The sequence below is a fragment of the Hyla sarda genome, chromosome 4 (assembly GCF_029499605.1).
Source record: "Hyla sarda isolate aHylSar1 chromosome 4, aHylSar1.hap1, whole genome shotgun sequence".
Lineage (NCBI taxonomy): Eukaryota > Metazoa > Chordata > Amphibia > Anura > Hylidae > Hyla > Hyla sarda.
The window spans coordinates 15,731,470-15,753,227 of NC_079192.1; the positions used below are offsets into that span (position 1 = coordinate 15,731,470).

The window sequence follows — 21,758 nt, forward strand, 5'->3', positions numbered from 1 at the left end:
GATAAGATGTCTTAGGGCCGGAGTACCCCTTTAACACATAGGTCCCTAATAGCAGTGGATACCTTTTTTTTCATACTAGTTCAGCTCAGGCATGAGAGATATCAGGCTACTCCCCAGACACAAAAACTTATTGCCAGATATACATGGGGTGATAGAGTGGGTGAACATGATTACAATATGGTAACACTTATCTGGGTCTATAGTCCAGCGATATGTGCTGTATTAACCGGCACTGCTAATCTGGAAATGGCCTGCTTTGTGTAATGTAGATGGGACCTGGCATGCCCAGCTTCCATCCCCTCTGCACCGATATGCCAGCCCATCTCATTAATATTTATTAAACGCCTTCTCCACTGTGACCGTGGGGTGGGCGGCATAAGGGTGCAGAGGGGTTAATGGCAGGGCAGCTGGTTATGCAGAGTTCCACCATAATTGTGCAAAGCCCGCCATTTCCAGATTAGCTTATACTGCATTTATCTCCGTAACCGGACCATGGATCCAGGTGATACATGATTGTAATCAGGTTCACCAGCACTATAACTGTAATGTTGGCCGAACTCTCTTATTTTGTCAGGAAAGGCTGATCCTCTAATTTATAGATGGTGGTTTACACATTCGATAAAAGGAGTACTTCAGTGGAATACAATTTATCATTCTATCCAAAGGCTAGGGGATAAGTTATAGATCGTGGGGGGTGTCCAGCCACTGGGACCCTGTGATCTCCTGCATGGCACCCTGGCAGTCTTCAGGAAGTGGGTGCGCCGATTCCCAGAGGAAGCCGCGGCCAACACGCCCCCTCCACGTATCTCTATGGTATCCATGGAGGGGGTGTAATGGCTGCTGCATTGTGCAGGGGTTGACACGTCCCCTCCCTGTGGACTGCCAGGGCACCATCCAGGTGATCGCGGGGGAGTCCCAGCGGCCGGACCTCACGTGATCTATAACTTATCGCCACTCCTCTTGTATCTATTTCCTCATGGATTGTAAACTCTTGTGAGCAAGGCCCTCACGCCTGTGTCTTCCTATTTCCTCATAGATGGTAATCTCTTGTGAGCAGGGCCATCACTCCTCTTGTGTCTCCTATTTCATCTTAGGGTAAGTTCACACTGCGGAATCTCCACTCGCGGAATTCCGCAAGCGGAGATTCTGTCAGGCAGCCGCCGCCGAAGATACTTCGGCGGTAGAACCGCAGGCCGCTGCGCCGTCACCATTGACAGCTATGCAGTACTCGCGGAATTCCGCACAAAGAATGAACATGTTCTTTCTTTGTGCGGAACAATTTCAGCGGCGCTGAAATTCCAAAGTGGGAACGGGTCTCGTGGAAGACCCATTCAAACTAATGGTAAAGTTCACTGCGTGGAATTCCGCAGTGTGATTCTAAGCTCTTGTGAGCAGTGCCCTAACTCCTCGTCTACCCGTTTCCTCATAGATTGTAAGCTCTTGTGATCAGGGTTGTCACTCTTGTGCATCCTCTATTTCCTTATAGATTGTGCGCGCTTATTAGCAGGGTCCTTATGTCCCCTTATTTCCCTCATAGACTTTAAGCTCTCATGAGCAAGACCCGCACTTCTCTTGAGTCTCTCTATTGCCTCATAGATTGTAAGCTCTTGTGAACCTTATGGGCCTTATGCCTCTTGTCTCCTTTTTTCTTTATAGATTGTAAGCTCGTGTGAGCAGGGCCCTCACTCCTTGTGTACCCCTATTTCCTTATAGATTGTAAGCTCTTGTGAGCAGGGTCCCCACTACCCTTGTATACTCCTATTTCCGCATAGATTGTAAGCTCTTGTGAGCAGGGTCCTCATTATTTCCTCATAGGTTTTAGCCTCTTGTGATCATAGTCCTCACTACTCATGTCCCCCTATTTACTCATAGATTGTAACCTCTTGTGATCATGATCCTCACTCCTCTTGTCTCCCATTTCCTCCTAGATTGTTAGCTCTTGTGATCAGGGTTGTCACTCGTGTGTCACTAGTTTCCTCCTAGATTGTAAGCTCTTATGAGCAGGGTCCTTAGCCCCACCCCCCCCTATTTCCTTCATAAGATTGTAAGCTCTTGTGAACCGGGACCCTCACCCCTCTCGTATCCCTTCCCATTTCTTCACCGATCGTAAGCTCTTGTGCTCAGTACACCTCACTCCATCTTCTTTGAAATTTGCTATTTAGTTTGTAACTATGTGAAGCTGCTGTAAACTGCTGTGGAATATGTTGGCGCTATATAAAGATTATTATTATAACACATATGTAAAAGAAAAAGATATAATGCAAACAAAACAAAAAAAAAAAAAGAAATCAGCTTTGTGAAAGCTCCACCTTTGTCTGTAACTATTTTTTTTTAAATAGCTGGATTTTATGTATTTTAGTGTTCTCTTTTTTTTTTGCTAACACTTCTCCCCCCCCCCCCCCCTTCTTCTAAGCCAGCTCCTATTTGACTGCACATTTCCATCCGTCTGGCCTTACCCTGACATAGCCACACCCATGTATTATTATATGCCTATCATAACCTATATCTATGTATATATATTTTTTATACTTTTTTGTGTCGGCCGTGTCCCCCCCCACCCCCCAGCCATTTTGTGCAGCTCTTTCACCAGAGAGAGGCTGCTGTGTATAATAGAAATGGTCTTAATAAAAAAGGGGGAGTAGCTGCTGTGTGATTCAGGTGGGGGAGGGATGAGGAAGGTTTATAAATATCTCACACAGCCTCATTTTATTATTTTTTTTTTTAACTTTACATATAATAATTGAAGGGGCGGCCATCTTGGTTCCCTGTCAACTTTCCTATTTGATCTGAATAAAAATAAATCCCTGATTCTTCTTACTACAGATTTTTTTCCCTCACCCCTCTCAAGACTTTTTTTTTCTTCCTGAATTTTTTTTAACCCCTTCTAACTTTCTTAAAAGGAGGAGGGGGGGAAGTAAGACGAGGGGGGGGTGTTGAGATTTAGGATTTTTTTTTAATGTTTTTTTTGTGCTGGATCACAAACAAAACAGGAGGTTTTTTTGGACAAAGAAAGAAAAAGAAAATCAGATTTTTTTTCTTCACCCCCCCTCTTTTGTGTTGATGTTTTTAACCCCCCCCCCCCCTCCTAATTTTTTTTTATGATTTGTGAGGAATTTTCTGAGGAGAATTGTCGCCAATACCGTCGGATAAAGTCATCTTTTGGGTGATTTTCGGATTTTTTCGCAGTTTTTCCTGTCAGGAAACTTTACCGTGAGGAAACCGAGCCTGAGAAGCGGCCGGGGCCGATGTCCTCCTCCCCGCTGAGGGACGTAGAAGAAGAAGGCGAGGAGGAAGAAGAGGAGATGGCCGTGTCCGAAGAAGGGGACGGCGAGAAGGAGGAGGAAGAGGATGATGATGATGAAGAAGAAGAGGACGGAGAGGAGGAGGAAAGAGAAGACGACGACAACGAGCCTGAGGCGACACCGACTCGCCATAGCCCCAGCCTTCTTTTCCCGCCAACGTCCTCCAGGGAGCCGGGGAGCGTTGAAACCGACGACGCGCCAACCGTCGCCACCGCCGCAGGTAAAAACAGGGAGCGACTCGGGGTGAGGTGGTGGGGGGGAGTAGGGGACTAGAATGCGGGGGCGGCTTCAAGTCCCCCCTCTATGCTAACCCACCGCATTAACCGTTGGACGGTCTCACTGCATATAGAGGGAGGGGGGGGGGCGAGGGGACTAGAGCCGAGTGTCCCCTTATTATTTGACTTGGTGACGACAGCCCCCCTGTGTCCACCTCAACCCCCCCTCCTCCTCTCAGTGGTGTGGTCTGTCCCTTCACCTTTAAATAGGATGACACCACAGTGTGTTCCCGCCATTTTCTTAGCATGTCGTTCGTATGTGTCTGTGTGTTTTGTGCTTGTTTCAAGGTGTGTCGTCTGGTTAATGGCTTCTGGGGGACAATAGGTGGGCTTAGGTATAGTAGAGGGTGTCATATGTGAGTTATATGTCCTGTATGGTTCTATAGAAGCTATCACTGTCTGCCATTGGTATAAAAATATTGGTAATGTAACCTGTGATAAGAAAAACTCTGATAATTCACCTCATGAGTTATTGTGGGTTCATTGTTTACATTTTAGTGAGTTTCTTATTGTGGTATACAGAAACGTAGTCCACTACGCCAAACAAAAACTGTAAAAATTCACCTCATGAGTTATTGTGGGTTCATTGTTTACATTATAGTAGGTTTAATATTGTGATATACAAAAATGTAGTCCACTATGCCAAACAAAAGCAAAAAATTCCCCTCACGACTTGGGATGGGTTATTTACATTATATTATGTTTAATATTGTGGTATACAAAAAATTATGTCGCTAAAATACTGTGAAATTTCGCCACAAACCGTATTCTGTCCTCCGCAACAATGGAGCTTCGAAATACGCTTGTAAGGCTGCATTCGCACTGTGCATTTTGTCTCCGTTTCACAGTCTCTGCTATGGTACGTTTATTTTTCCTGTTGTCTATGGCTAAAAAAAGTCTACGTTATGGTCCTTCATTTTTTGTAATGTAAGTCAGTAGGAAGTGGATGGCATATAGCGGCATATATTAACATATAAAAAAAAAATTCTTAAAAAATTTATACATTAAACGCAAACAAAGACGCAGTTTTAGGTATCCCCCTCGGTTAGAAATGGGAGTGTTATCTGTGCATTATATGTTCTGTTTGGTTCAGTAGAAGGTATCACTATCTGCCTTTCTATCATTGTAACCTGTGAAAAATTGGAAACATTCCTTTCAAAAGTTATTCTGTTTCTAGCATCCGTTAATGTTAAAATCCCCCCCCCCCCATTTCAGGTTTGTTAAACAGAAATGAGTGTGAACCAACCCTTATTTACCATAAACCTTATTCTGTCCATGTACAACTATGAAGGCTTGAAATGCGCTTGTAAGGTTGGGTTCCCACTACCTTTTTGGCTATGTTTCACTGTTTCTGTTACAGTTTGTTTAATTTTGCTGTATGCAGATACATAGTAAACTACTGTGTTTGCCAAAATTATAAATTACGGTTAATATATATATATATATATATATATATATATATATATTTTATAACGTATAAAGTTAATGGAAAATAGAAGGCATACAGCGGCACCTGGTCGTAGGATCCATAAACATATACACCTTTTTTCCTTTCCAAGTTTGTTGGGTTAAATGTAAACAAAAACACAGTGTGAACCCCGTCTTATTCTGCAGGAACTGTATTCTGTCCATGTACAACAAAGAAGACTCGAAATGCCCTTGTAAAGATGCGTTCACACCACGTTATTTGCCGTTTCACTGTTTACGTTACAGTACGCTTAATTTTGCTGTATGCAAAAATGTACAGAACTACGCTTTTGTGTACAACAAAAAAGTTATAATGTATTTTATGATAATTTTTTTTTCTTTTTTAGACTAGGTTCACACTGGAATACACCTCTCCTTAGATGTATCCATCGGCATCCTGCTGAAAACGGGATGCTGAGTATACTATAACGCAGGGCAGTGGTTGGCATTTATTTAAATGGCTTAATAGAGTCAAGAGTTTGGGTGATTTTATTTGTCGATTGAAATGAATGGCATGCGTTACTATATAGGCCGGTATGCGAGAGGTGGTGTCCCAGTGTGCACCTAGCCTTGCAAAAAAATCTGATCAATCGACAAACGAGAATTTTCTAGTTTGTTGGCTGATCGCTGGCCCTTTTCCATGTTCCAGTTTTATCCTATGAACGCCTAAAGGGGTACTCCGCTGTTCAACGTTTGGAACAAACTGTTCCAGACGCTGGAGCTGGCGCCGGGAGCTCGTGACGTCATAGCCCCGCCCCCTCATGACATCACGCCATGCTCCCTCAATGCAAGTCTATGGGAGGGGGCGTGACAGTCATCATGCCCCCTCCCATAGACTTGCATTGAGGGGGCGTGTCGTGACATGAGGGGGCGTGGCTATGACGTCACAAGCTCCCGGCTCCAGTGTTCTGAACAGTTTGTTCCAAACACTCAGCAGCAGGGTACCTGTTTAATCAGCAGATAACAGACCGATGTTAAAGGACCTTAGGGCTATCTTCACACAACAGAATTTCAGAGCGGAAAAAATCTGCTCGGAAATTCGGTTGTAGGAATGTATTAAGTGAGATTCTGCTGCACCGTGTACACAGCGGAAATTTGGGTTCCTGTCTTCGCCAAAAGAATGAACATGTTCAGAATGAATCCGTTCAGAAATGAATCACAGTCTATGGAGATGGTGCATTTCTGAGCAGTCCTATCACCGGCAAAACATGCTCTTTATGGAATGCCTGCCCTTATTTTCCGGGCGGACATTCCACAAATTTGTTGACAGGTGAACATGGCCTTAACCTGCTTTAGTAATACCGCTAGAGGTCTGAGTATTGCAGCTGCATGCAATGCAGGGCCTACTCTGCTGGGCCCCTGTAAAAGATATCACTACTTGTGGTTAGGTTGGATTATTATTGTTTTTTTAATATATTTTTTTTATGTAGGTGTCTGTTATTATTAGACTAGGTCCTCACCGCTGCTGTTTATTCTGTTCTACTTTGTTAGGGTATGTTCACATGTGCATATTTCTGGCTGCAGATTTTCTGTAGCAAATTATGCTACCCATTGAAGTCAATGGGCAGCAACATCTGCATCAGCAAATCGGCAGCAGATCCGCAGCAAGAATATGCACTTGTGAACGTACCCTTTAGGAAACAAAAAAAGATCCATGCCAGTAGGTTCACGGTATGGTACTTTCACACTGGCGCATGCGCTGCAGGTTTCCCGTGGCTGGTTTAAGCAGCAGATTACATTGACTTCAGTGGGGTCTTCTGTCGCTAAACATCTGCCTGGCTAGTTTTACATGAGTGTTAGGGTACGCTCACACTGCGGAATTCCCGCGGAATTCTGAGAGCGGAATTCCACGCAGTGAACTGTACCTTTAATGTGAATGGTTCTTCCGCGAGACCTGTTCACACTGCGGAATCTCAGCGGCGGAAAATTCCGCCGCTGAAATTGTTCCGTGCAAAGAACATGTTCATTCTATGCACGGAATTCCGCGAGCACTGCTAGTCAGTGGTAAAGGCGCAGTGCCCCGCGGTCCTACCGCCGAAGTATTTTCGGAGGCGGCCGCCTGACGGAATCACCGCTCGCGGAATTCCGCTCGCCGAGTTTCCGCAGTGTGAACATACCCTAATACGGACCCCAGTCCCAGTCCAACCACCAGTCTGATACCCAAAACTGCTACCTGTCAGTTTTGCTCATCAGATCCCTGGTTGGATCAGGGACTTGCAGCCTTAATGCAGACACAAAAATGCGTCCATATTCCGATAAAGCCGGCCTAATTTTTTGTTGTAAAGCAATGTATATTTAAATGAATGCTGTTTTATTACATTTTTTTTACTTAACTTATTACATAAATATGTAAAGAAAAAAAAAGAAAATAATAATAATAAAAAAATATATGTATGTATACTCACACACACTTACAGTAAATAAGTGAAATGAGTGTACAGCCACCTGTCTTTTTCTCCGTTGTAGGCTAATAGGCATTCAGCGCTTGAGGGAATTGTTTTTGCATCCATTTTGCTAAATATTTGGGTGTGTTCTGTCTTTACAATACTGGCAACAGGTTGGAAGATTATTGCTGTATGTTTTAATTGCTTTTAAGCTTTACTTTGCCTGGAACATTAATATCGCAATCCCTGCAGTATTTTTCATATTGTTCTGTGGTCTGCTCAGTCATATCACACCGTTCAGTGGTAGACAACACTTGTCACCGGCCTTGAAGAGACTGCATCGTTCATTAACCTTTTGTGATCTGCAGAATACTGGATCATGTCTGGGAACTGTTGAATTCAAGGATTGTTTTTTTTTTTTTAAATACCGTACTCTGTATGGAGTCTTAATGTGGATATCAGCCAATATTCTCCCTCTCTCTCCCCCCCCCCTCAGTTTTATTACAGACTCTGCTTCTCCGTCTTGCTTATTCTTCTCCCCCAGGGTTCCACCGGCATTTGATAATCACTGCCAGACCTTTCTATTGCAAAAGCCTCAGATTTATATCTGTGCATTCTGGAGCAATGTGGTGAGCGGGAGATTTAAAAAGAATAAGGCAGTGAAAAAATGGCTTCATTGGTTCATGACAGGAACCTGATCATTTTTGTGAACAATGTAAGGGTCTTATAGGTGCTGGGCTCGTATTGTAGTCCAAAAATAGATTCTTAAGAGCTTTTTACATGGGGCAGTTTTAGGCCAAAGGGGCCAGTTACTGCTGCTTAAATTAGCAGTACCTAAATCATGGTAAAAAAAAATAAACAATTTTACAGTTATTTGCATAATTGCAGTTAATATTGGCTATATGGCTTTAATAATTGTCATTAAGTGGTTGTGTACCTCTGAGTGTAAATGGGGACGTGTGCCCAGTCATAGATCGCCACTTGTGTTCAAACTGCGTAAAAGAACACAAAAAAGTATTTAAAAAAAGCAGTTTGGATATAGCCTTAGCCTGTAAACAGATACAAAGTTTTAATATATATATATAAAATAAAAATAAAAACACTCCAATAAAAGGCTATTCCCAGCGCATGGCATTTTTTGGGGGCCAAAAATTATACGGCCAGATGTTGGCAGGGATTCAATAGGGAACTATGTTTTTTTCACCCAACAGTAGTGTGGGGTTCAATTTTTCAAAATATTGCAGCATTTTTTTTCCTCCCATAGACTTCTATAGGTGGAAAAAAACCTACCATGTGTGCAAGTATGTTGTTTTTTACTAGTGGTCCCCCCAATTCTTCAATAAAAATCTTTCAGTGAAATGATGAAAAAAAAATCGCATGACTTGTAATAAAAAAAAGGAGGGGCCACAAATAAAATGCCTATCCTAATACACACTGTTTAAAAATCCCATGGAATAGAAAATCAGGGAGCTTTTTTTTTTCAGCCAAAAAACGTCAAAAAAAAAGTTGTGTCTGTTCGTAGCCTAACAGGAAAAGTTAAAAAAAAGTAAATAATTCTCTCATAGGAGAAACATAGTTTGTGATGGGTACCAACTGCGCCTGACGGGTGCTGACATTGTATCTTTGGCAGGAAGAATAGTACTGCATGCTGCACTATTCACCCTGTAAAATATGACATAATATGCAACTTAGACTTTTAATGGAGTTTCCAACACAAATGTGAACAGAGCTTAAAAGAGTTGTCCTGTGGTGAATTCATTTTTTTGTTTTAGGCTTATACTCACCTGCCCTAATCCCCTGCCAATGTTGTCCAGATGGCTTTCCGGTTTCCTCTTCATGGCCAGCTCAGACACTCAGCACTGACCATCCAGACAGTAGGATCAGGGCAGGGGAGTAAGATTAAGACATTTTTTGAGCCAGTTTAAGGGAAAAAAAAGTTTTGTTCACATCTGCGTCTTGTTCTCATCTGCGTCTAAGGCTCTGGGGGCCGGAAAATAGAGCCAGACGGTTCATTGCACAACGAACACAGACGATTCCTATTGACTTTAAAGGAAATCTGTCACCAGTGTCACCTGCACTAACCTGTCGGTACTGACAGGTAGTGCAGGTGACACTGATGACAATGGTACTCACCTTGTCCCGTTCCGTGCAGGGGATCTCCGGTTATCTCTCCCATTAGCTTCAGCTCTGGCCCTGCTTGGGACACAGGCGTAGCGTAGTGACGTCACCGCTGCTGTTCTCTAGCAGCAGGACCCAGCAGAGAACAGCATCAGCTTGGGGCATGGGCAGAGCTTAGTGAGCTCTGCTGGGTCCCACTGCTAGAGAACAGCAGCGGTGACATCACTAAGCTCCGCCTGTGCCCCAAGCCGGGCCGGAGCTGAAGCTAATTGAGTAGATAACTGGAGATCCTCTGCATGGAACGGGACAAGGTAAGTACCGTTGTCATCAGTGTCACCTGCACTACCTGTTGGTACCAACAGGTTAGTGTAGGTGACACTGGTGACAGATTTCCTTTAAAGGGGTACTCCGGCGCTAAGACATCTTATCCCCTATCCCAAGGATATGGGATAAGATGCCTGATCGCGGGAGTCCCACCGCTGGGGCCCCCAGTGATCTTGCACGCAGCACCCCGTTAGAATCAGTCCCCGGAGCGTGTTCACCCCCTCCCATAGGCTTGCATTGAGGGGGCGGAGCGTGATGTCACACGGGGGCGGGGCCGTGACATCACAATGCTCCGGCCCCCCGTGATCGCCAGTAATCAGACCATGAGCGAACACGCTCCGGGGACTGATTCTAAAGGGGTGCTGCGTGCAAGATCACGGGGGGTCTTCAGCGGCGGGACCCCCGTGATCAGGCATCTTATCCCCTATCCTTTGGATAGGGGATAAGATGTCTTAGCGCCGGAGTACCCCTTTAATGGGGGCAGCCTTGTTTCTGTCAGGTGTCCGTTTATTTAGCAGTATCTGACCGGACAAAAAATTACTGCTTCTACCGTTTTTTTTTGGACGCTCAGGTCCTGCTAATTAAATGGACAGAGCTCCATGAACGGAGCACCAATACAGATGTGAACATAATCTATGTTGGTTGCCCCCTCTTCACTGGCCTAATCACAGTAATACAGTATATCCCTATAGTAGTTATGTCTTCAGTTCTACCATGGGATGAGGATATATAGTAATTATACACCTCCCCCAGCTCTATCTGTATACTGCTGCTGTCTCTATGGGATCAGGATATATAGTAGTTATAAACCTCCCCTCAGCTCTATTGGGGAAATTAATCAAAACATAGAAGAAAAGTTGCTGAGTTGCCCATAGCAACCAATCAGATCGCTTCTTTCATTTTTTTTTTAAAAGGCCTCTAAAAAATTAAAGAAGTGATCTGATTGGTTGCTATGGGCAACTGGACAACTTTCCTCTGCACAGGTTTTGATAAATCTCCCCCTATCTGTATACTGCTGCTTTTATCTCTATGTGATCAGGATATTTAGTAGTTATACACCCCCCTCCAGCTCTATCTGTATACTGCTGCTGTTTCTCTATGGGATTAGGATATATAATAGTTATAGATCTCCCCTCCAACTCTATCCGTATACTACTGTTATCTCTAAGGGATCAGAATATATAGCTGTTGTACACCTCTACTGAGGCTGTGCTCACACTTTGTATTTTTTGCCGTGTTTATTTTTTATTTTTCGGGAGTTTCCCCAAATTGCTCCCCAAATTTAGCTCAGTATTGACTGAAGTCCAATTACTTTCTCCTCATTACAATATTTCTCTAAAGGATGCACTTTGAATAAATAAAAAAAAAACACAAAAACTGCCTTTAGTGTGAACTGGCCTCAAACCAATTATAAGTCTAATCAGTTTACCTGGCACCAGGAGCCTAATTAGATGAACAGATGCAGTGATAAGACTCCACCCCCTCTCTCTAGAAAGCCAGAGGATTCATGGGAAATGTAGGCAGCATTAGAAAATCATTTCAGCGATTGAATTGCAGTCAGTATGGCTAAATCTGCTACATCAGATAAAGCAGGAAAGCACAAGACATACACTAGAACCTCTACATTATTCTATAATAATAGTCTATGCAGCAGTATATATAGGCAAAAACATTTCCTGGTGTTAAAAAATTGGGTGGCAATTAGTTCTGGGCGGTATGGCCTAAAATGAATATCACGGTATTTTTTTATTATTATCGCGGTGTCATGGTATTACCGCCTGTCGCCCCCCCCCAGCCCGCTAGCGGGGTCCCTGTGCCCACTAGCGGTGTCACAAGAATGCCGAGCGCGGCTCGGTTCCCCGTCCCTGTCAGCTCTCGGTACAGGAACAGATTTAAAAGCCTCACGCGCAGCTAACGTAGTACTGTGCATGTACTACGCAAATAGTGTAGGGCTAACGCTAGGCTCCTAGGGCAGTACTACGTTAGCCGCGTGCGAGGCTTTTAAATCTGTTCCCGTACCCTGAGAGCTGACAGGGACGGGGAACAGAGCCGCTCTCGGCTCTTTTGACACCGCTAGTGGGCACAGGGACCCCGCTAGCGGTGATGGTAGCGCTCGCGGGAGGCACATTTGACACCGCTAGTGGGCACAGGGACCCCGCTAGCGGTGGGGATTGATCGTGCTCGTGGGGACACTGGCTGACAGGCGCAGCGGGGGGACACAGTAAATGGATTAGCTTCTGTGGCCCGATTCCGGACTCTCGGAATCGGGCCAGAGAAGCACACCGGGACAAGTGAGGGCGCCACGCTCTACAATTCATCCGGAGGGTGGGGGAGGGGCCTGACCGGTATAGCGGTATGGGCAAAAATCCATACCGTGGGAGAAAAAAAAAAAACTTTATCCGGTTCATGCCAGTATACCGGCCAGCACTAGTGGCAATGTTTTTTTTTTTTCTTTCTTAATACCACGTCTTGAATTAAGATCATATAATTATTTTGTCACAGCAGAGGTGGGGGCCTTGACCTTATCTACTTCTTTTCATGTTAAAAGAGAGGACGTGGGTCTTAGATAATAGATTAAATAATGAATTAGCATGGCAGATCTCAAGGACACATGACTAAGGCCTCCTGATCTTCATCATACATAAAAACAAACAAACAAAAAAAATATATATATATTTTAGAGTCAAATAATATGTAAATTGTTTAATTGCATAATTGCCCTCCCCCCCCCCAAAAAAAACAACAAAAAAGTCTCATGTGCATAAAAACAAGGTAGTCTTCTGTTCCTCTGTAAATCCGTAAGTATGGGCCCGTTCACACCGCCGTTGTGCTCCAGTAGAGGGAGATTTTTCTCTCTGCACAACTCCTGTAAAATACTGGTCACCCCACAGACCCCATTTAAGTCAATGTGATCCATCGTCACCCAGCAGTGTCAGCGGTACTCATGACCAGTCCAGGTTTCGTTAGGCACAAACAAAAAGAGCCCAGTGGACCCTGAAAAGGTCGGAGCACAACGGAAGCGTTAACTTACCTTTGCCTTATAAGCTGCTGTATGGGGAATGAAGGGGATTTTTGCATGTAGAATTGTAGTGGAAATCGCCCCCACGTAGATTCACAAAATCTCTGCCTGATTTTGGCAAAAATATAATAATGAAATGTACTGTGTTTTGGGTTTTTGTTATGTTGATGGAGACAAGGTCTCCGATCGCAGGATCGTCTGGTTAATAGACTTTGGGGTCTGGTCGTCTGCAGATGCTATGTGAGCTATTAACCCCTTCCCGCAGAATTACTTATATAAATGTCGGGTTATGCAGGTAGTTTGCGCATCCTGCCGTTTATATGTCATTCAGGCATAGCACGGGTTAACAGGCAGAAGTCCAGCTGTTACCGGTGGGAGACAACTTCTGCAAGCACCCCCCAGAAGCATCTGTGAATAGTCCTGGTCAGCGACCACTGTGATTGGTCCCTGATGACCAATCACGTTGTCTCAGCTGACTGGGGGGGTTGCAAGTTCAGAACCCCCGCTCTGCCTGCCCCTAGCAGTCCGGGCAGAGCGGGGGAAGATGACCCCGAGAGCTGCGAGGGCCAATTGGGGTGGAGGACGGGTGGCACATACCTGAGGACCGCCGCAGGCATCAGGGACTGGGGACTGGTGGCAGGCAAGTGGAGGCAGCGGCGGCACCCTCAGAGGCAGCAGTGAAGATCGCTGTCCATTTTAAGAACTGTCCAGAGTAGGAGAAAATCCTCATAGCAAACATATGCTGCTGTGGACAGTTCCTAAAATGGACAGCAGAGGTAGTATTTCTCTGTAGTATTAAAGTGACAGTGAGGTGTCAGATGTGCAAAAAATGCTCTGGTCCTTAAAGGGGTACTCCACTGCTCAGCGTTTGGAACAAACTCCCGAACGCTGGAGCCGGCGCTGGGAGCTTGTGATGTCATAGCCCGGCCCCCTCGTGATGTCACGTCCCGCCCCCTCATTGCAAGTCTATATATACTATGTTCCATGGCTCACCTTCCACCACTGACCAGTTGGGATCGTCCCTCACGGAGAAGTGTTAGGAAAAGATTTGCCGGAGATGTGAGCGGACCATTTGGGGGTCACAGAGGCATAAGGGCCAAACATAGGATTGGAGCAGATGGAAATCGCCTTGGCAGGGAAGTCCTTGTCGCCATATTGGTATTCCTGATATCTGTTTCACCATGTGTGTCATTCAACTTTCTCAGACTTCTGACTAGCAGAGAAGCTGATTTGCCATTCAGGAGTCTGGGAAAGCTTAATGACACACATGGTGACAGCGATACAGGTTGTCATCCAGCTTTCCTCAGGAAAAGATAGAACAAAGAAATCTTTTGAGGTGACACTAACGACATTCATGTTGCATGGCGTAACGTGGGGTGATGTGCGGCATCATGGCTCCTAGATTCTAACAAATTTGTCAGGAAGTGCAACATATAACTTGGGTCAACCAAACACCAAAGTCATTAGAGAGTGCTTCAGATTACCTGGGTCAGTCCGAGGTAGTGGAGAATAAAAGTCTCATTGGCAGAGGATTAAACGAGCCGATGGCATAGAGATGGGGGATTTACATATGGCAGTCTGGATTGCACTGGGTTTATAAAGAGGGTCAAAGCTTTTGATAAATCCAGGCACATGTGAGGCTGCCCCCGTGTGGCAGACTCAGAAATCTTGCTTAGATTTCCACTACAAGTTACACCTAGCTAAGGCTGGGTTCACACTACGTTTTTTGCCATACTGTTTTCAATCCATTTTTCTAAAGAAAACCGTATGGCAAATAAACGGATGGAACAGTATGGAAAAAAGTAAACCGTATGCGTTTTTAAACAGTATACTGTTTTTAAAAGTGCATACAGTTCCGTCAGTTTTTATAAAAAAAAAAAAAAACATACGTTTTTGAAAATTTTGTCCATTTTTAATGGGAGGGGTCTTGGGTGGGGACTTTAGGATTCAAATGCGCATGTGCAAAGTAAAAACGTATACGTTTTTCCCGTATGGAACCGTATACATGTGCGTTTCCCATTGATGTCCATGTTAAAAAAAAACGTATGCAGTTGCAGTACGGTTTTTAAACCGGAGTCAAAACCGTGGATGTTTGGGAGTCTATCAGTTAGCGCAGGATTAATGGCGCACATACGTGGACACTTCCGGCACCAATAAGGAGTTTAGAAGTATGAATGGACTCTGCTGGTTGGTCAAGAATGCTGTCAATCAAGTGAATATAGCAGGATGCATCCTGGTCTAAATTCTATTGGCCAGGAAGCGATCAATCAATAGTTTGCATGGGATTGTGACCAATCAGATGTCATGATTATACAGGAAGTGACATGTTTCAATGATGTCAGAGACAGGAGGTTATATAAACCCCTGCAAGGCTTGTTTGCACGCCATTTGCCTCTTAGCCCTTGATAAAGCCACAGCCTGTGGCGAAACGTCGGGCGGGCAATGTGTTAGATTTTTAATTGTCTCACACTATAGATTGTGGACTGCAGCCACAATCTATCTTTTCAATTCAATTAAGATAGCATGCAGTGTCATGCCAATCAATGGATTATGGATCAATATGTGTGAGGTTATTTTAATCTTGGCTCAATAAACGTTAAGTTTTATATTGGGTGGGAAATATAGGGTCTTAGTGACCACTTAGCGGTCAAATGTTAATAATATTGGATTTACCCTCCACCAATAGGTCCCCTTTGTTGCATTAAAACCGTGGTTTTGACTCCGGACGTCAATGGGAAACGCACATGCATACGGTTCCATATAGGAAAAACGTATACGTTTTTACTTTGCGCATGCACACTTGAATCCTAAAGTCCCTACCCAAGACCCCTCCCATTAAAAATGGACAAAATTTTCAAAAACGTATGTTTTTTTTTTTTTTTTTAAATAAAAACTGACAGAACTGTATACACTTTTAAAAACAGTATACTGTTTAAAAACGCATACGGTTTACTTTTTTCCATACTGTTCCATCCTTTTTTTGCCATACGTTTTTCTATAGAAAAACGGATTGAAAACAGTATGGCAAAAACGTAGTGTGAACCCAGCCTTACAGGGATAAATTGTAGAAAAATTTGTGAAACCAAAAAGTCTCAAAGTTTTTGCTTGAAACATGTGGGTGTTTGGCCAAAAATGTTGCTGACCGCTGTTTACACTAGATACAGACATGATAAATGCCCCCATAGTGCAACAACGCGAATTCAAGGTTGTCTCGATGTTTGCTTGGGATGGCTAAAAAATTTTTTAAAAAAATGACTGGAATGAAAACAGTCCATAAAAACATTTCATCTACCAATGTTCTCTGGAGATATGCTATTGGAAGTACAGTGATCCCTCAACTTACAATGGCCTCAACATACAATAGTTTCAACATACAATGATCTTTTCTGAACCATTGTAAGTTGAAACCAGACTCAACATACAATGTACAGACTAGAGATGAGCGAACTTACAGTAAATTCGATTCGTCACGAACTTCTCGGCTCGGCAGTTGATGACTTATCCTGCGTAAATTAGTTCAGCTTTCAGGTGCTCCCGTGGGCTGGAAAAGGTGGATACAGTCCTAGGAGACTCTTTCCTAGCACTGTATCCACCTTTTCCAGCCCACCGGAGCACCGGAAAGCTGAACTCATTTATGCAGGTAAGTCATCAACTGCCGAGCCAAGAAGTTCGAGACGAATAGAATTTACTGTAAGTTCGCTCATCTCTAGTACAGACAGTCCAGATCTGTGAAACTTGTCAATGGCTGAAAGAACTGACCAATCAGAATGGACATTCACTGGTAAAACACCTGTATTACTGAAGTGTATGCACTGACTGGTGTCTGGTAGCGCCCCCGTACAGTACAGGGAGGTATTATATGTTCTGTACTCTTTACCTGTATTACTGAAGTGTATGCACTGACTGGTGTCTGGTAGCGCCTCCTACAGTACAGGGAGGTATTACATGTTCTGTACTCTTTACCTGTATTACTGAAGTGTATGCACTGACTGGTGTCTGGTAGTGCCTCCTACAGTACAGGGAGGTATTACATGTTCTGTACTCTTTACCTGTATTACTGAAGTGTATGCACTGACTGGTGTCTGGTAGCGCCCCCTACAGTACAAGGAGGTATTACATGTTCTGTACTCTTTACCTGTATTACTGAAGTGTATGCACTGACTGGTGTCTGGTAGTGCCCCCTACAGTACAGGGAGGTATTACATGTTCTGTACTCTTTACCTGTACCAGGGTTAGCTTCTCCTTTGGACACCAGGTCAGGGCGGCTCCATGTTACTTTTTTAGGACACTGTGTGTCCTCTACAGGACCCAGAAGAAGCTCCTGTCCTCTACATAGACCAATGTTTCCCAAGCAGGGTGCCCCCTGCTGTTGCAAAACTACAACTCCCAGCATGCCTGGACAGCCTTTGGCTGTCCGGGCATGCTGGGAGTTGTAGTTTTGCAACAGCTGGAGGCTCCCTGCTTGGGAAACACTGACCTAGACAGTGATTTACAGCTCCCAGCAGATCTTTATTACTTTTATATATAAGGATTTGCTTTATCTATATTAGTTATCTACTTATTTTTCTTTAATCCTCACTTTTTCCTATTTTTTGGATGACATTTTGGTGGCTTCAGGACCAATTACCAGGTTTCCATAGAGTTCTGGTCTCAACATACAATGGTTTCAACATACAATGGTCGTCCCGGAACCAATTAATATTGTAACTTGAGGGACCACTGTATAGGGGATAACAAGCTGATTACACGGGGTCTGACCAATTGGGCAGCCCTAAAATCCCGAGAACAGGGACCCCCAGACTCCCTTTGTGGCTGTTTATTTGTGGCTCCTGTAGAGAATGAATCAGGCGTACAAGTGTGACCCACCGCTCCATTCTAACAGGAAATTAGGGTCCCTGTTAGGCTGGGTTCACACTACGTTTTTTGCCATACTGTTTTCAATCTGTTTTTCTAAAGAAAACCGTGTGGCAAAAAAACGGATGGAACAGTATGGAAAAAAGTCAAACGTATGCGTTTTTAAACAGTATACTGTTTTTAAAAGTGCATACAGTTCCGTCAGTTTTTATAGAAAAAAAACCCATACGTTTTTGAAAATTTTGTCCATTTTTAATGGGAGGGGTCTTGGGTGAGGACTTTAGGATTCAAATGCGCATGTGCAAAGTAAAAACGTATATGTTTATCCCGTATGGAACCGTATACATGTGCGTTTCCCATTGACGTCCATGTTAAAAAAAAACGTATGCGGTTGCAGTAGGGTTTTTAAACCGGAGTCAAAACTGTGGTCGACCACGATTTTGTCTCCGGTTTAAAAACCGTACTGCAACCGCATACGTTTTTTTTTTTAACATGGACGTCAATGGGAAACTCACATGTATACGGTTCCATACGGGAAAAGCGTATACGTTTTTACTTTGCACATGCGCATTTGAATCCTAAAGTCCCCTCCCAAGACCCCTCCCATTAAAAATGGACAACATTTTCAAAAACGTATGGTTTTTTTTTTCTATAAAAACTGACGGAACTGTATGCACTTTTAAAAACAGTATACAGTTTAAAAACGCATACGGTTTACTTATTTTCCATACTGTTCCATCCGTTTTTTTGCCATAAGGTTTTCTTTAGAAAAAAGGGATTGAAAACAGTATGGCAAAAAACGTAGTGTGAACCCTTATCGAGATCAGCTAGTTATTCCCCTATCCTGTGACTAGTAGATAACCTTATAAGGGGAAACAACCCCTTTAAGCCGATTACAGACAGAAAAATAGCAATTTTTTTTTAAATTGGTAAATTACATTCTTTAAAAATAAAATAAAAAATAAAAAAATAAGCAAATGAAAAAATTGAATTTTTTTTCATGCAAAAACTGCTGAAAAAAGGGCCATTTTTTTTCCAGCCATTTTTTCAGAGACGTCTCTTTTTTGTGATCCTTATTCGATGCTTGGGGGGGGGGGGGGGATGTTTGAGGAATAGGAAGGTGTTCTTGTGAGAGATCTATTTGTATGGTACAGTGTACGCTTCTGTTCAATGGCTCTTTTTTTGCCATCTGAGCTGAAATATTGCTGTGTGTTATGATTTTCGTAAGGTGTCCCACTCCTCAATAACTATTATTATGGTCCGTGTTCTGTTCCCAGTGTCCTAAGTCCATGCTGTGCACAGTGGTCCCTCAACATATGATGGTAATCCGTTCCAAATGGACCATCGTTTGTTGAAACCATCGCATGTTGAGGGATCCGTGCAATGTAAAGTATAGGACAGTGGTCTGCAACCTGCGGACCTCCAGATGTTGCAAAACTACAACACCCAGCATGCCCGGACAGCCGTTGGCTGTCCGGGCATGCTGGGTGTTGTAGTTTTGCAACAGCTGGAGATCTGCAGGTTGTAGACCACTGTTAGAGGAAGTTGTACTCACCTGTCCCCGCCGCTCCGGACCGTCACCGCTCGTCACCGCTGGCCTGGGATGTCGCCTTCCATCGCTGTCCCCGATGTGTCCCCGATGCTCCGGCAAGGCCTCTTCTTCCCCGGCATCCGCGCTCTCCATCGCCGCCATCACGTCGCTACGCACGCCGCTCCTATTGGATAACGGGGCGGCGTGCGCAGCGACGTGATGACGACGATGGAGAGCGCTGATGATGCAGGGGATCCCGAAGAGGACGCGCCGGAGCCCCGAGGACAGGTAAGTGATCGTCAGCGGAGCACACGGGGCACCGTAAACGGCTATCCGGTGGCAGCTGAAGCAGTCTGCGCTGTCGGATAGCCGTTTATGCGATGGCCCCGACATAAAAAAGCATCGTATGTTGATGCTGCCTCTGAGAGGCCATCGCATGTTGAAATGATCGTATGTCGGGGCCATCGTAGGTCGAGGGGTCACTGTATTCTAATATCTACTGCTTGTCTTTTGCCAAGCCATCTACTCTCAGGCCAAGACATATATAACATACCAATATAGGGTTATATTATTTCATTCATCATTGTATTTAGAGCTTTTTTTTTTTTTTTTTTTTGCTTACAATTGGCGCATGAAATATTGCACGTTCGCCTAAGCATTGTCACGATTCGGCTGGCAGGAGGTGGATCCTCTGTGCCAGAGAGGGATTGGCGTGGACCGTGTCGGTGGACCGGTTCTAAGTTGCTACTGGTATTCACCAGAGCCCGCCGCAAAGCGGGATGGTCTTGCTGCGGCGGTAGCAACCAGGTCGTATCCACCGGCAACGGCTCAACCTCTCTGACTGCTGAGATAAGCGCGGTACAAGGGAGTAGACAGAAGCAAGGTCGGACGTAGCAGAAGGTCGGGGCAGGCAGCAAGGATCGTAGTCAGGGGCAACGGCAGGAGGTCTGGAACACAGGGTAGGAACACACAAGGAAACGCTTTCACTGGCACGATGGCAACAAGATCCGGCGAGGGAGTGCAGGGGAAGTGAGGTATAAGTAGGGAAGTGCACAGGTGAAAGTACTGATTAAAACCTCATGCGCCAATCAGTGGCGCACCGGCCCTTTAAATCGCAAGGACCCGGCGCGCGCGCGCGCGCCCTAAGGAGCGGAGCCGCGCGCGTCGGGACAGCACAGACGGGGAACGGGTCTGGTAAGCGAGTCGGGATGCGCATCGCGAGCGGGCGCGTCCCGCATCGCGAATCGCATCCCGGCTGGGAGCATTATCGCAGTGCACCCGGTCGGCAGGTCTGACCTGGGCGCTGCGAATAAGAGAACACTGTGAGCGTTTCAAATGTCAATTTCAGGTTTCACTTTGCAGTGGTAACAAATTTATCAATTGCGCATGTCGCACAGAAAGTTGCAAACCCTTCCAAAAACACAGCAAATCTACACCAGCCCAGACCTTAGCTTACAAAGCTGCCTTTGGACAGCATTTTAAAAAGACGCACATTTGGGGCAATGGGTTAAGTCATAGGCCCAGATATATCATAGAATGTCTACGGTAGAGCTATTTTCCCTCGTATATATGGGCGGTGGGTTTGACTAGCGTGCGTCTTATTTATCAAGATGGTGCAGCAGGATGATGAATTTTGCGCAGCTCTGCTGTGGTGGGAAAAGCTTTACCACATACACTTTATCTAGACGCTTGTGAGGGAGGGAAGTAGACACTTTCCCGGGTCCTGAATTTGGCAGGTTAGGTGTTTTTACTTACTTTCATAGAGCTGCCGGGACATTTTTACTTTTTTTTTTAGACGCTACAATCAAATTTGATTGCGGTGTCTACGGGGTTAAAGCCGGGCATCACCGTGATCGGTGATGTCTGGCATTAGAGATGGGTCCTGGTGGCAGATAGCTGCCAGGACCACCCAGCTGTGACCCGCGCTCAGCTCCTGAGCACGTGTGTCATAGAAGGGGAGGGGGGACGCTGTCGTCCACAAGAGGTTAAAGGTTTAATTGTGGAAGGTAGAAGTGATTCTCACGACTACTGGTAGGTGGAGTAGCTTTGTGCCCAAAAAAGTACCTTTGTGCAAAAAATAGCGACTTTTGACAAAAGTCGCAAATGATAAATACGTGACCGCTGCATGGTCAAAAAGAAAACGTTCTACGGGTAGGCAAAAAGAGTGAAACTGTCTATATCAAAAGACGTGTAAAAGTCACTAAATATGCTATTTGTGCCTGAACTGCGCCAAATCATAGACAACAGAAAAGGCTCTTAAAGCAATGATACATCTCCCCCATAGTGTCTAGTCCTCTTATTGTCAGTGTGGTTTTGTTTAAGCAGCGCTCCAGCTCCTCTCACAGGAAGTTGTGTAGTCCTCGTATTGTCAGTGTGGTGTTTACAGCTCCTAATTCCTTATTCTTTCCCGAGATGACACACAATCCTCTACTGTCTTATTAATGTTCCCCCGAGTGATATCATCATCTCTGACCAGCCCCTACA

At 44.6% G+C, this 21,758-nt stretch overlaps 1 protein-coding gene across 5 annotated transcripts in view; it reads left to right on the top strand.

Moving 5' to 3' along the window:
* The first annotated feature begins 2,632 nt into the window (after window positions 1-2,632).
* CHD3 (chromodomain helicase DNA binding protein 3) overlaps window positions 2,633-21,758 on the top strand; it is a 152,032-nt gene continuing 132,906 nt past the window's right edge. For 2 of the 5 annotated variants that reach the window (XM_056570091.1, XM_056570092.1), the window contains exon 1: window positions 2,636-3,522. In XM_056570091.1, coding sequence (XP_056426066.1) covers window positions 3,246-3,522 — 277 coding nt within the window. In that variant the 5' untranslated portion in view covers window positions 2,636-3,245. Of the gene's footprint in view, window positions 3,523-3,808; window positions 3,903-21,758 lie in introns of those variants that run through there. The other 3 variants (XM_056570094.1, XM_056570089.1, XM_056570093.1) reach the window with 3 other exon arrangements.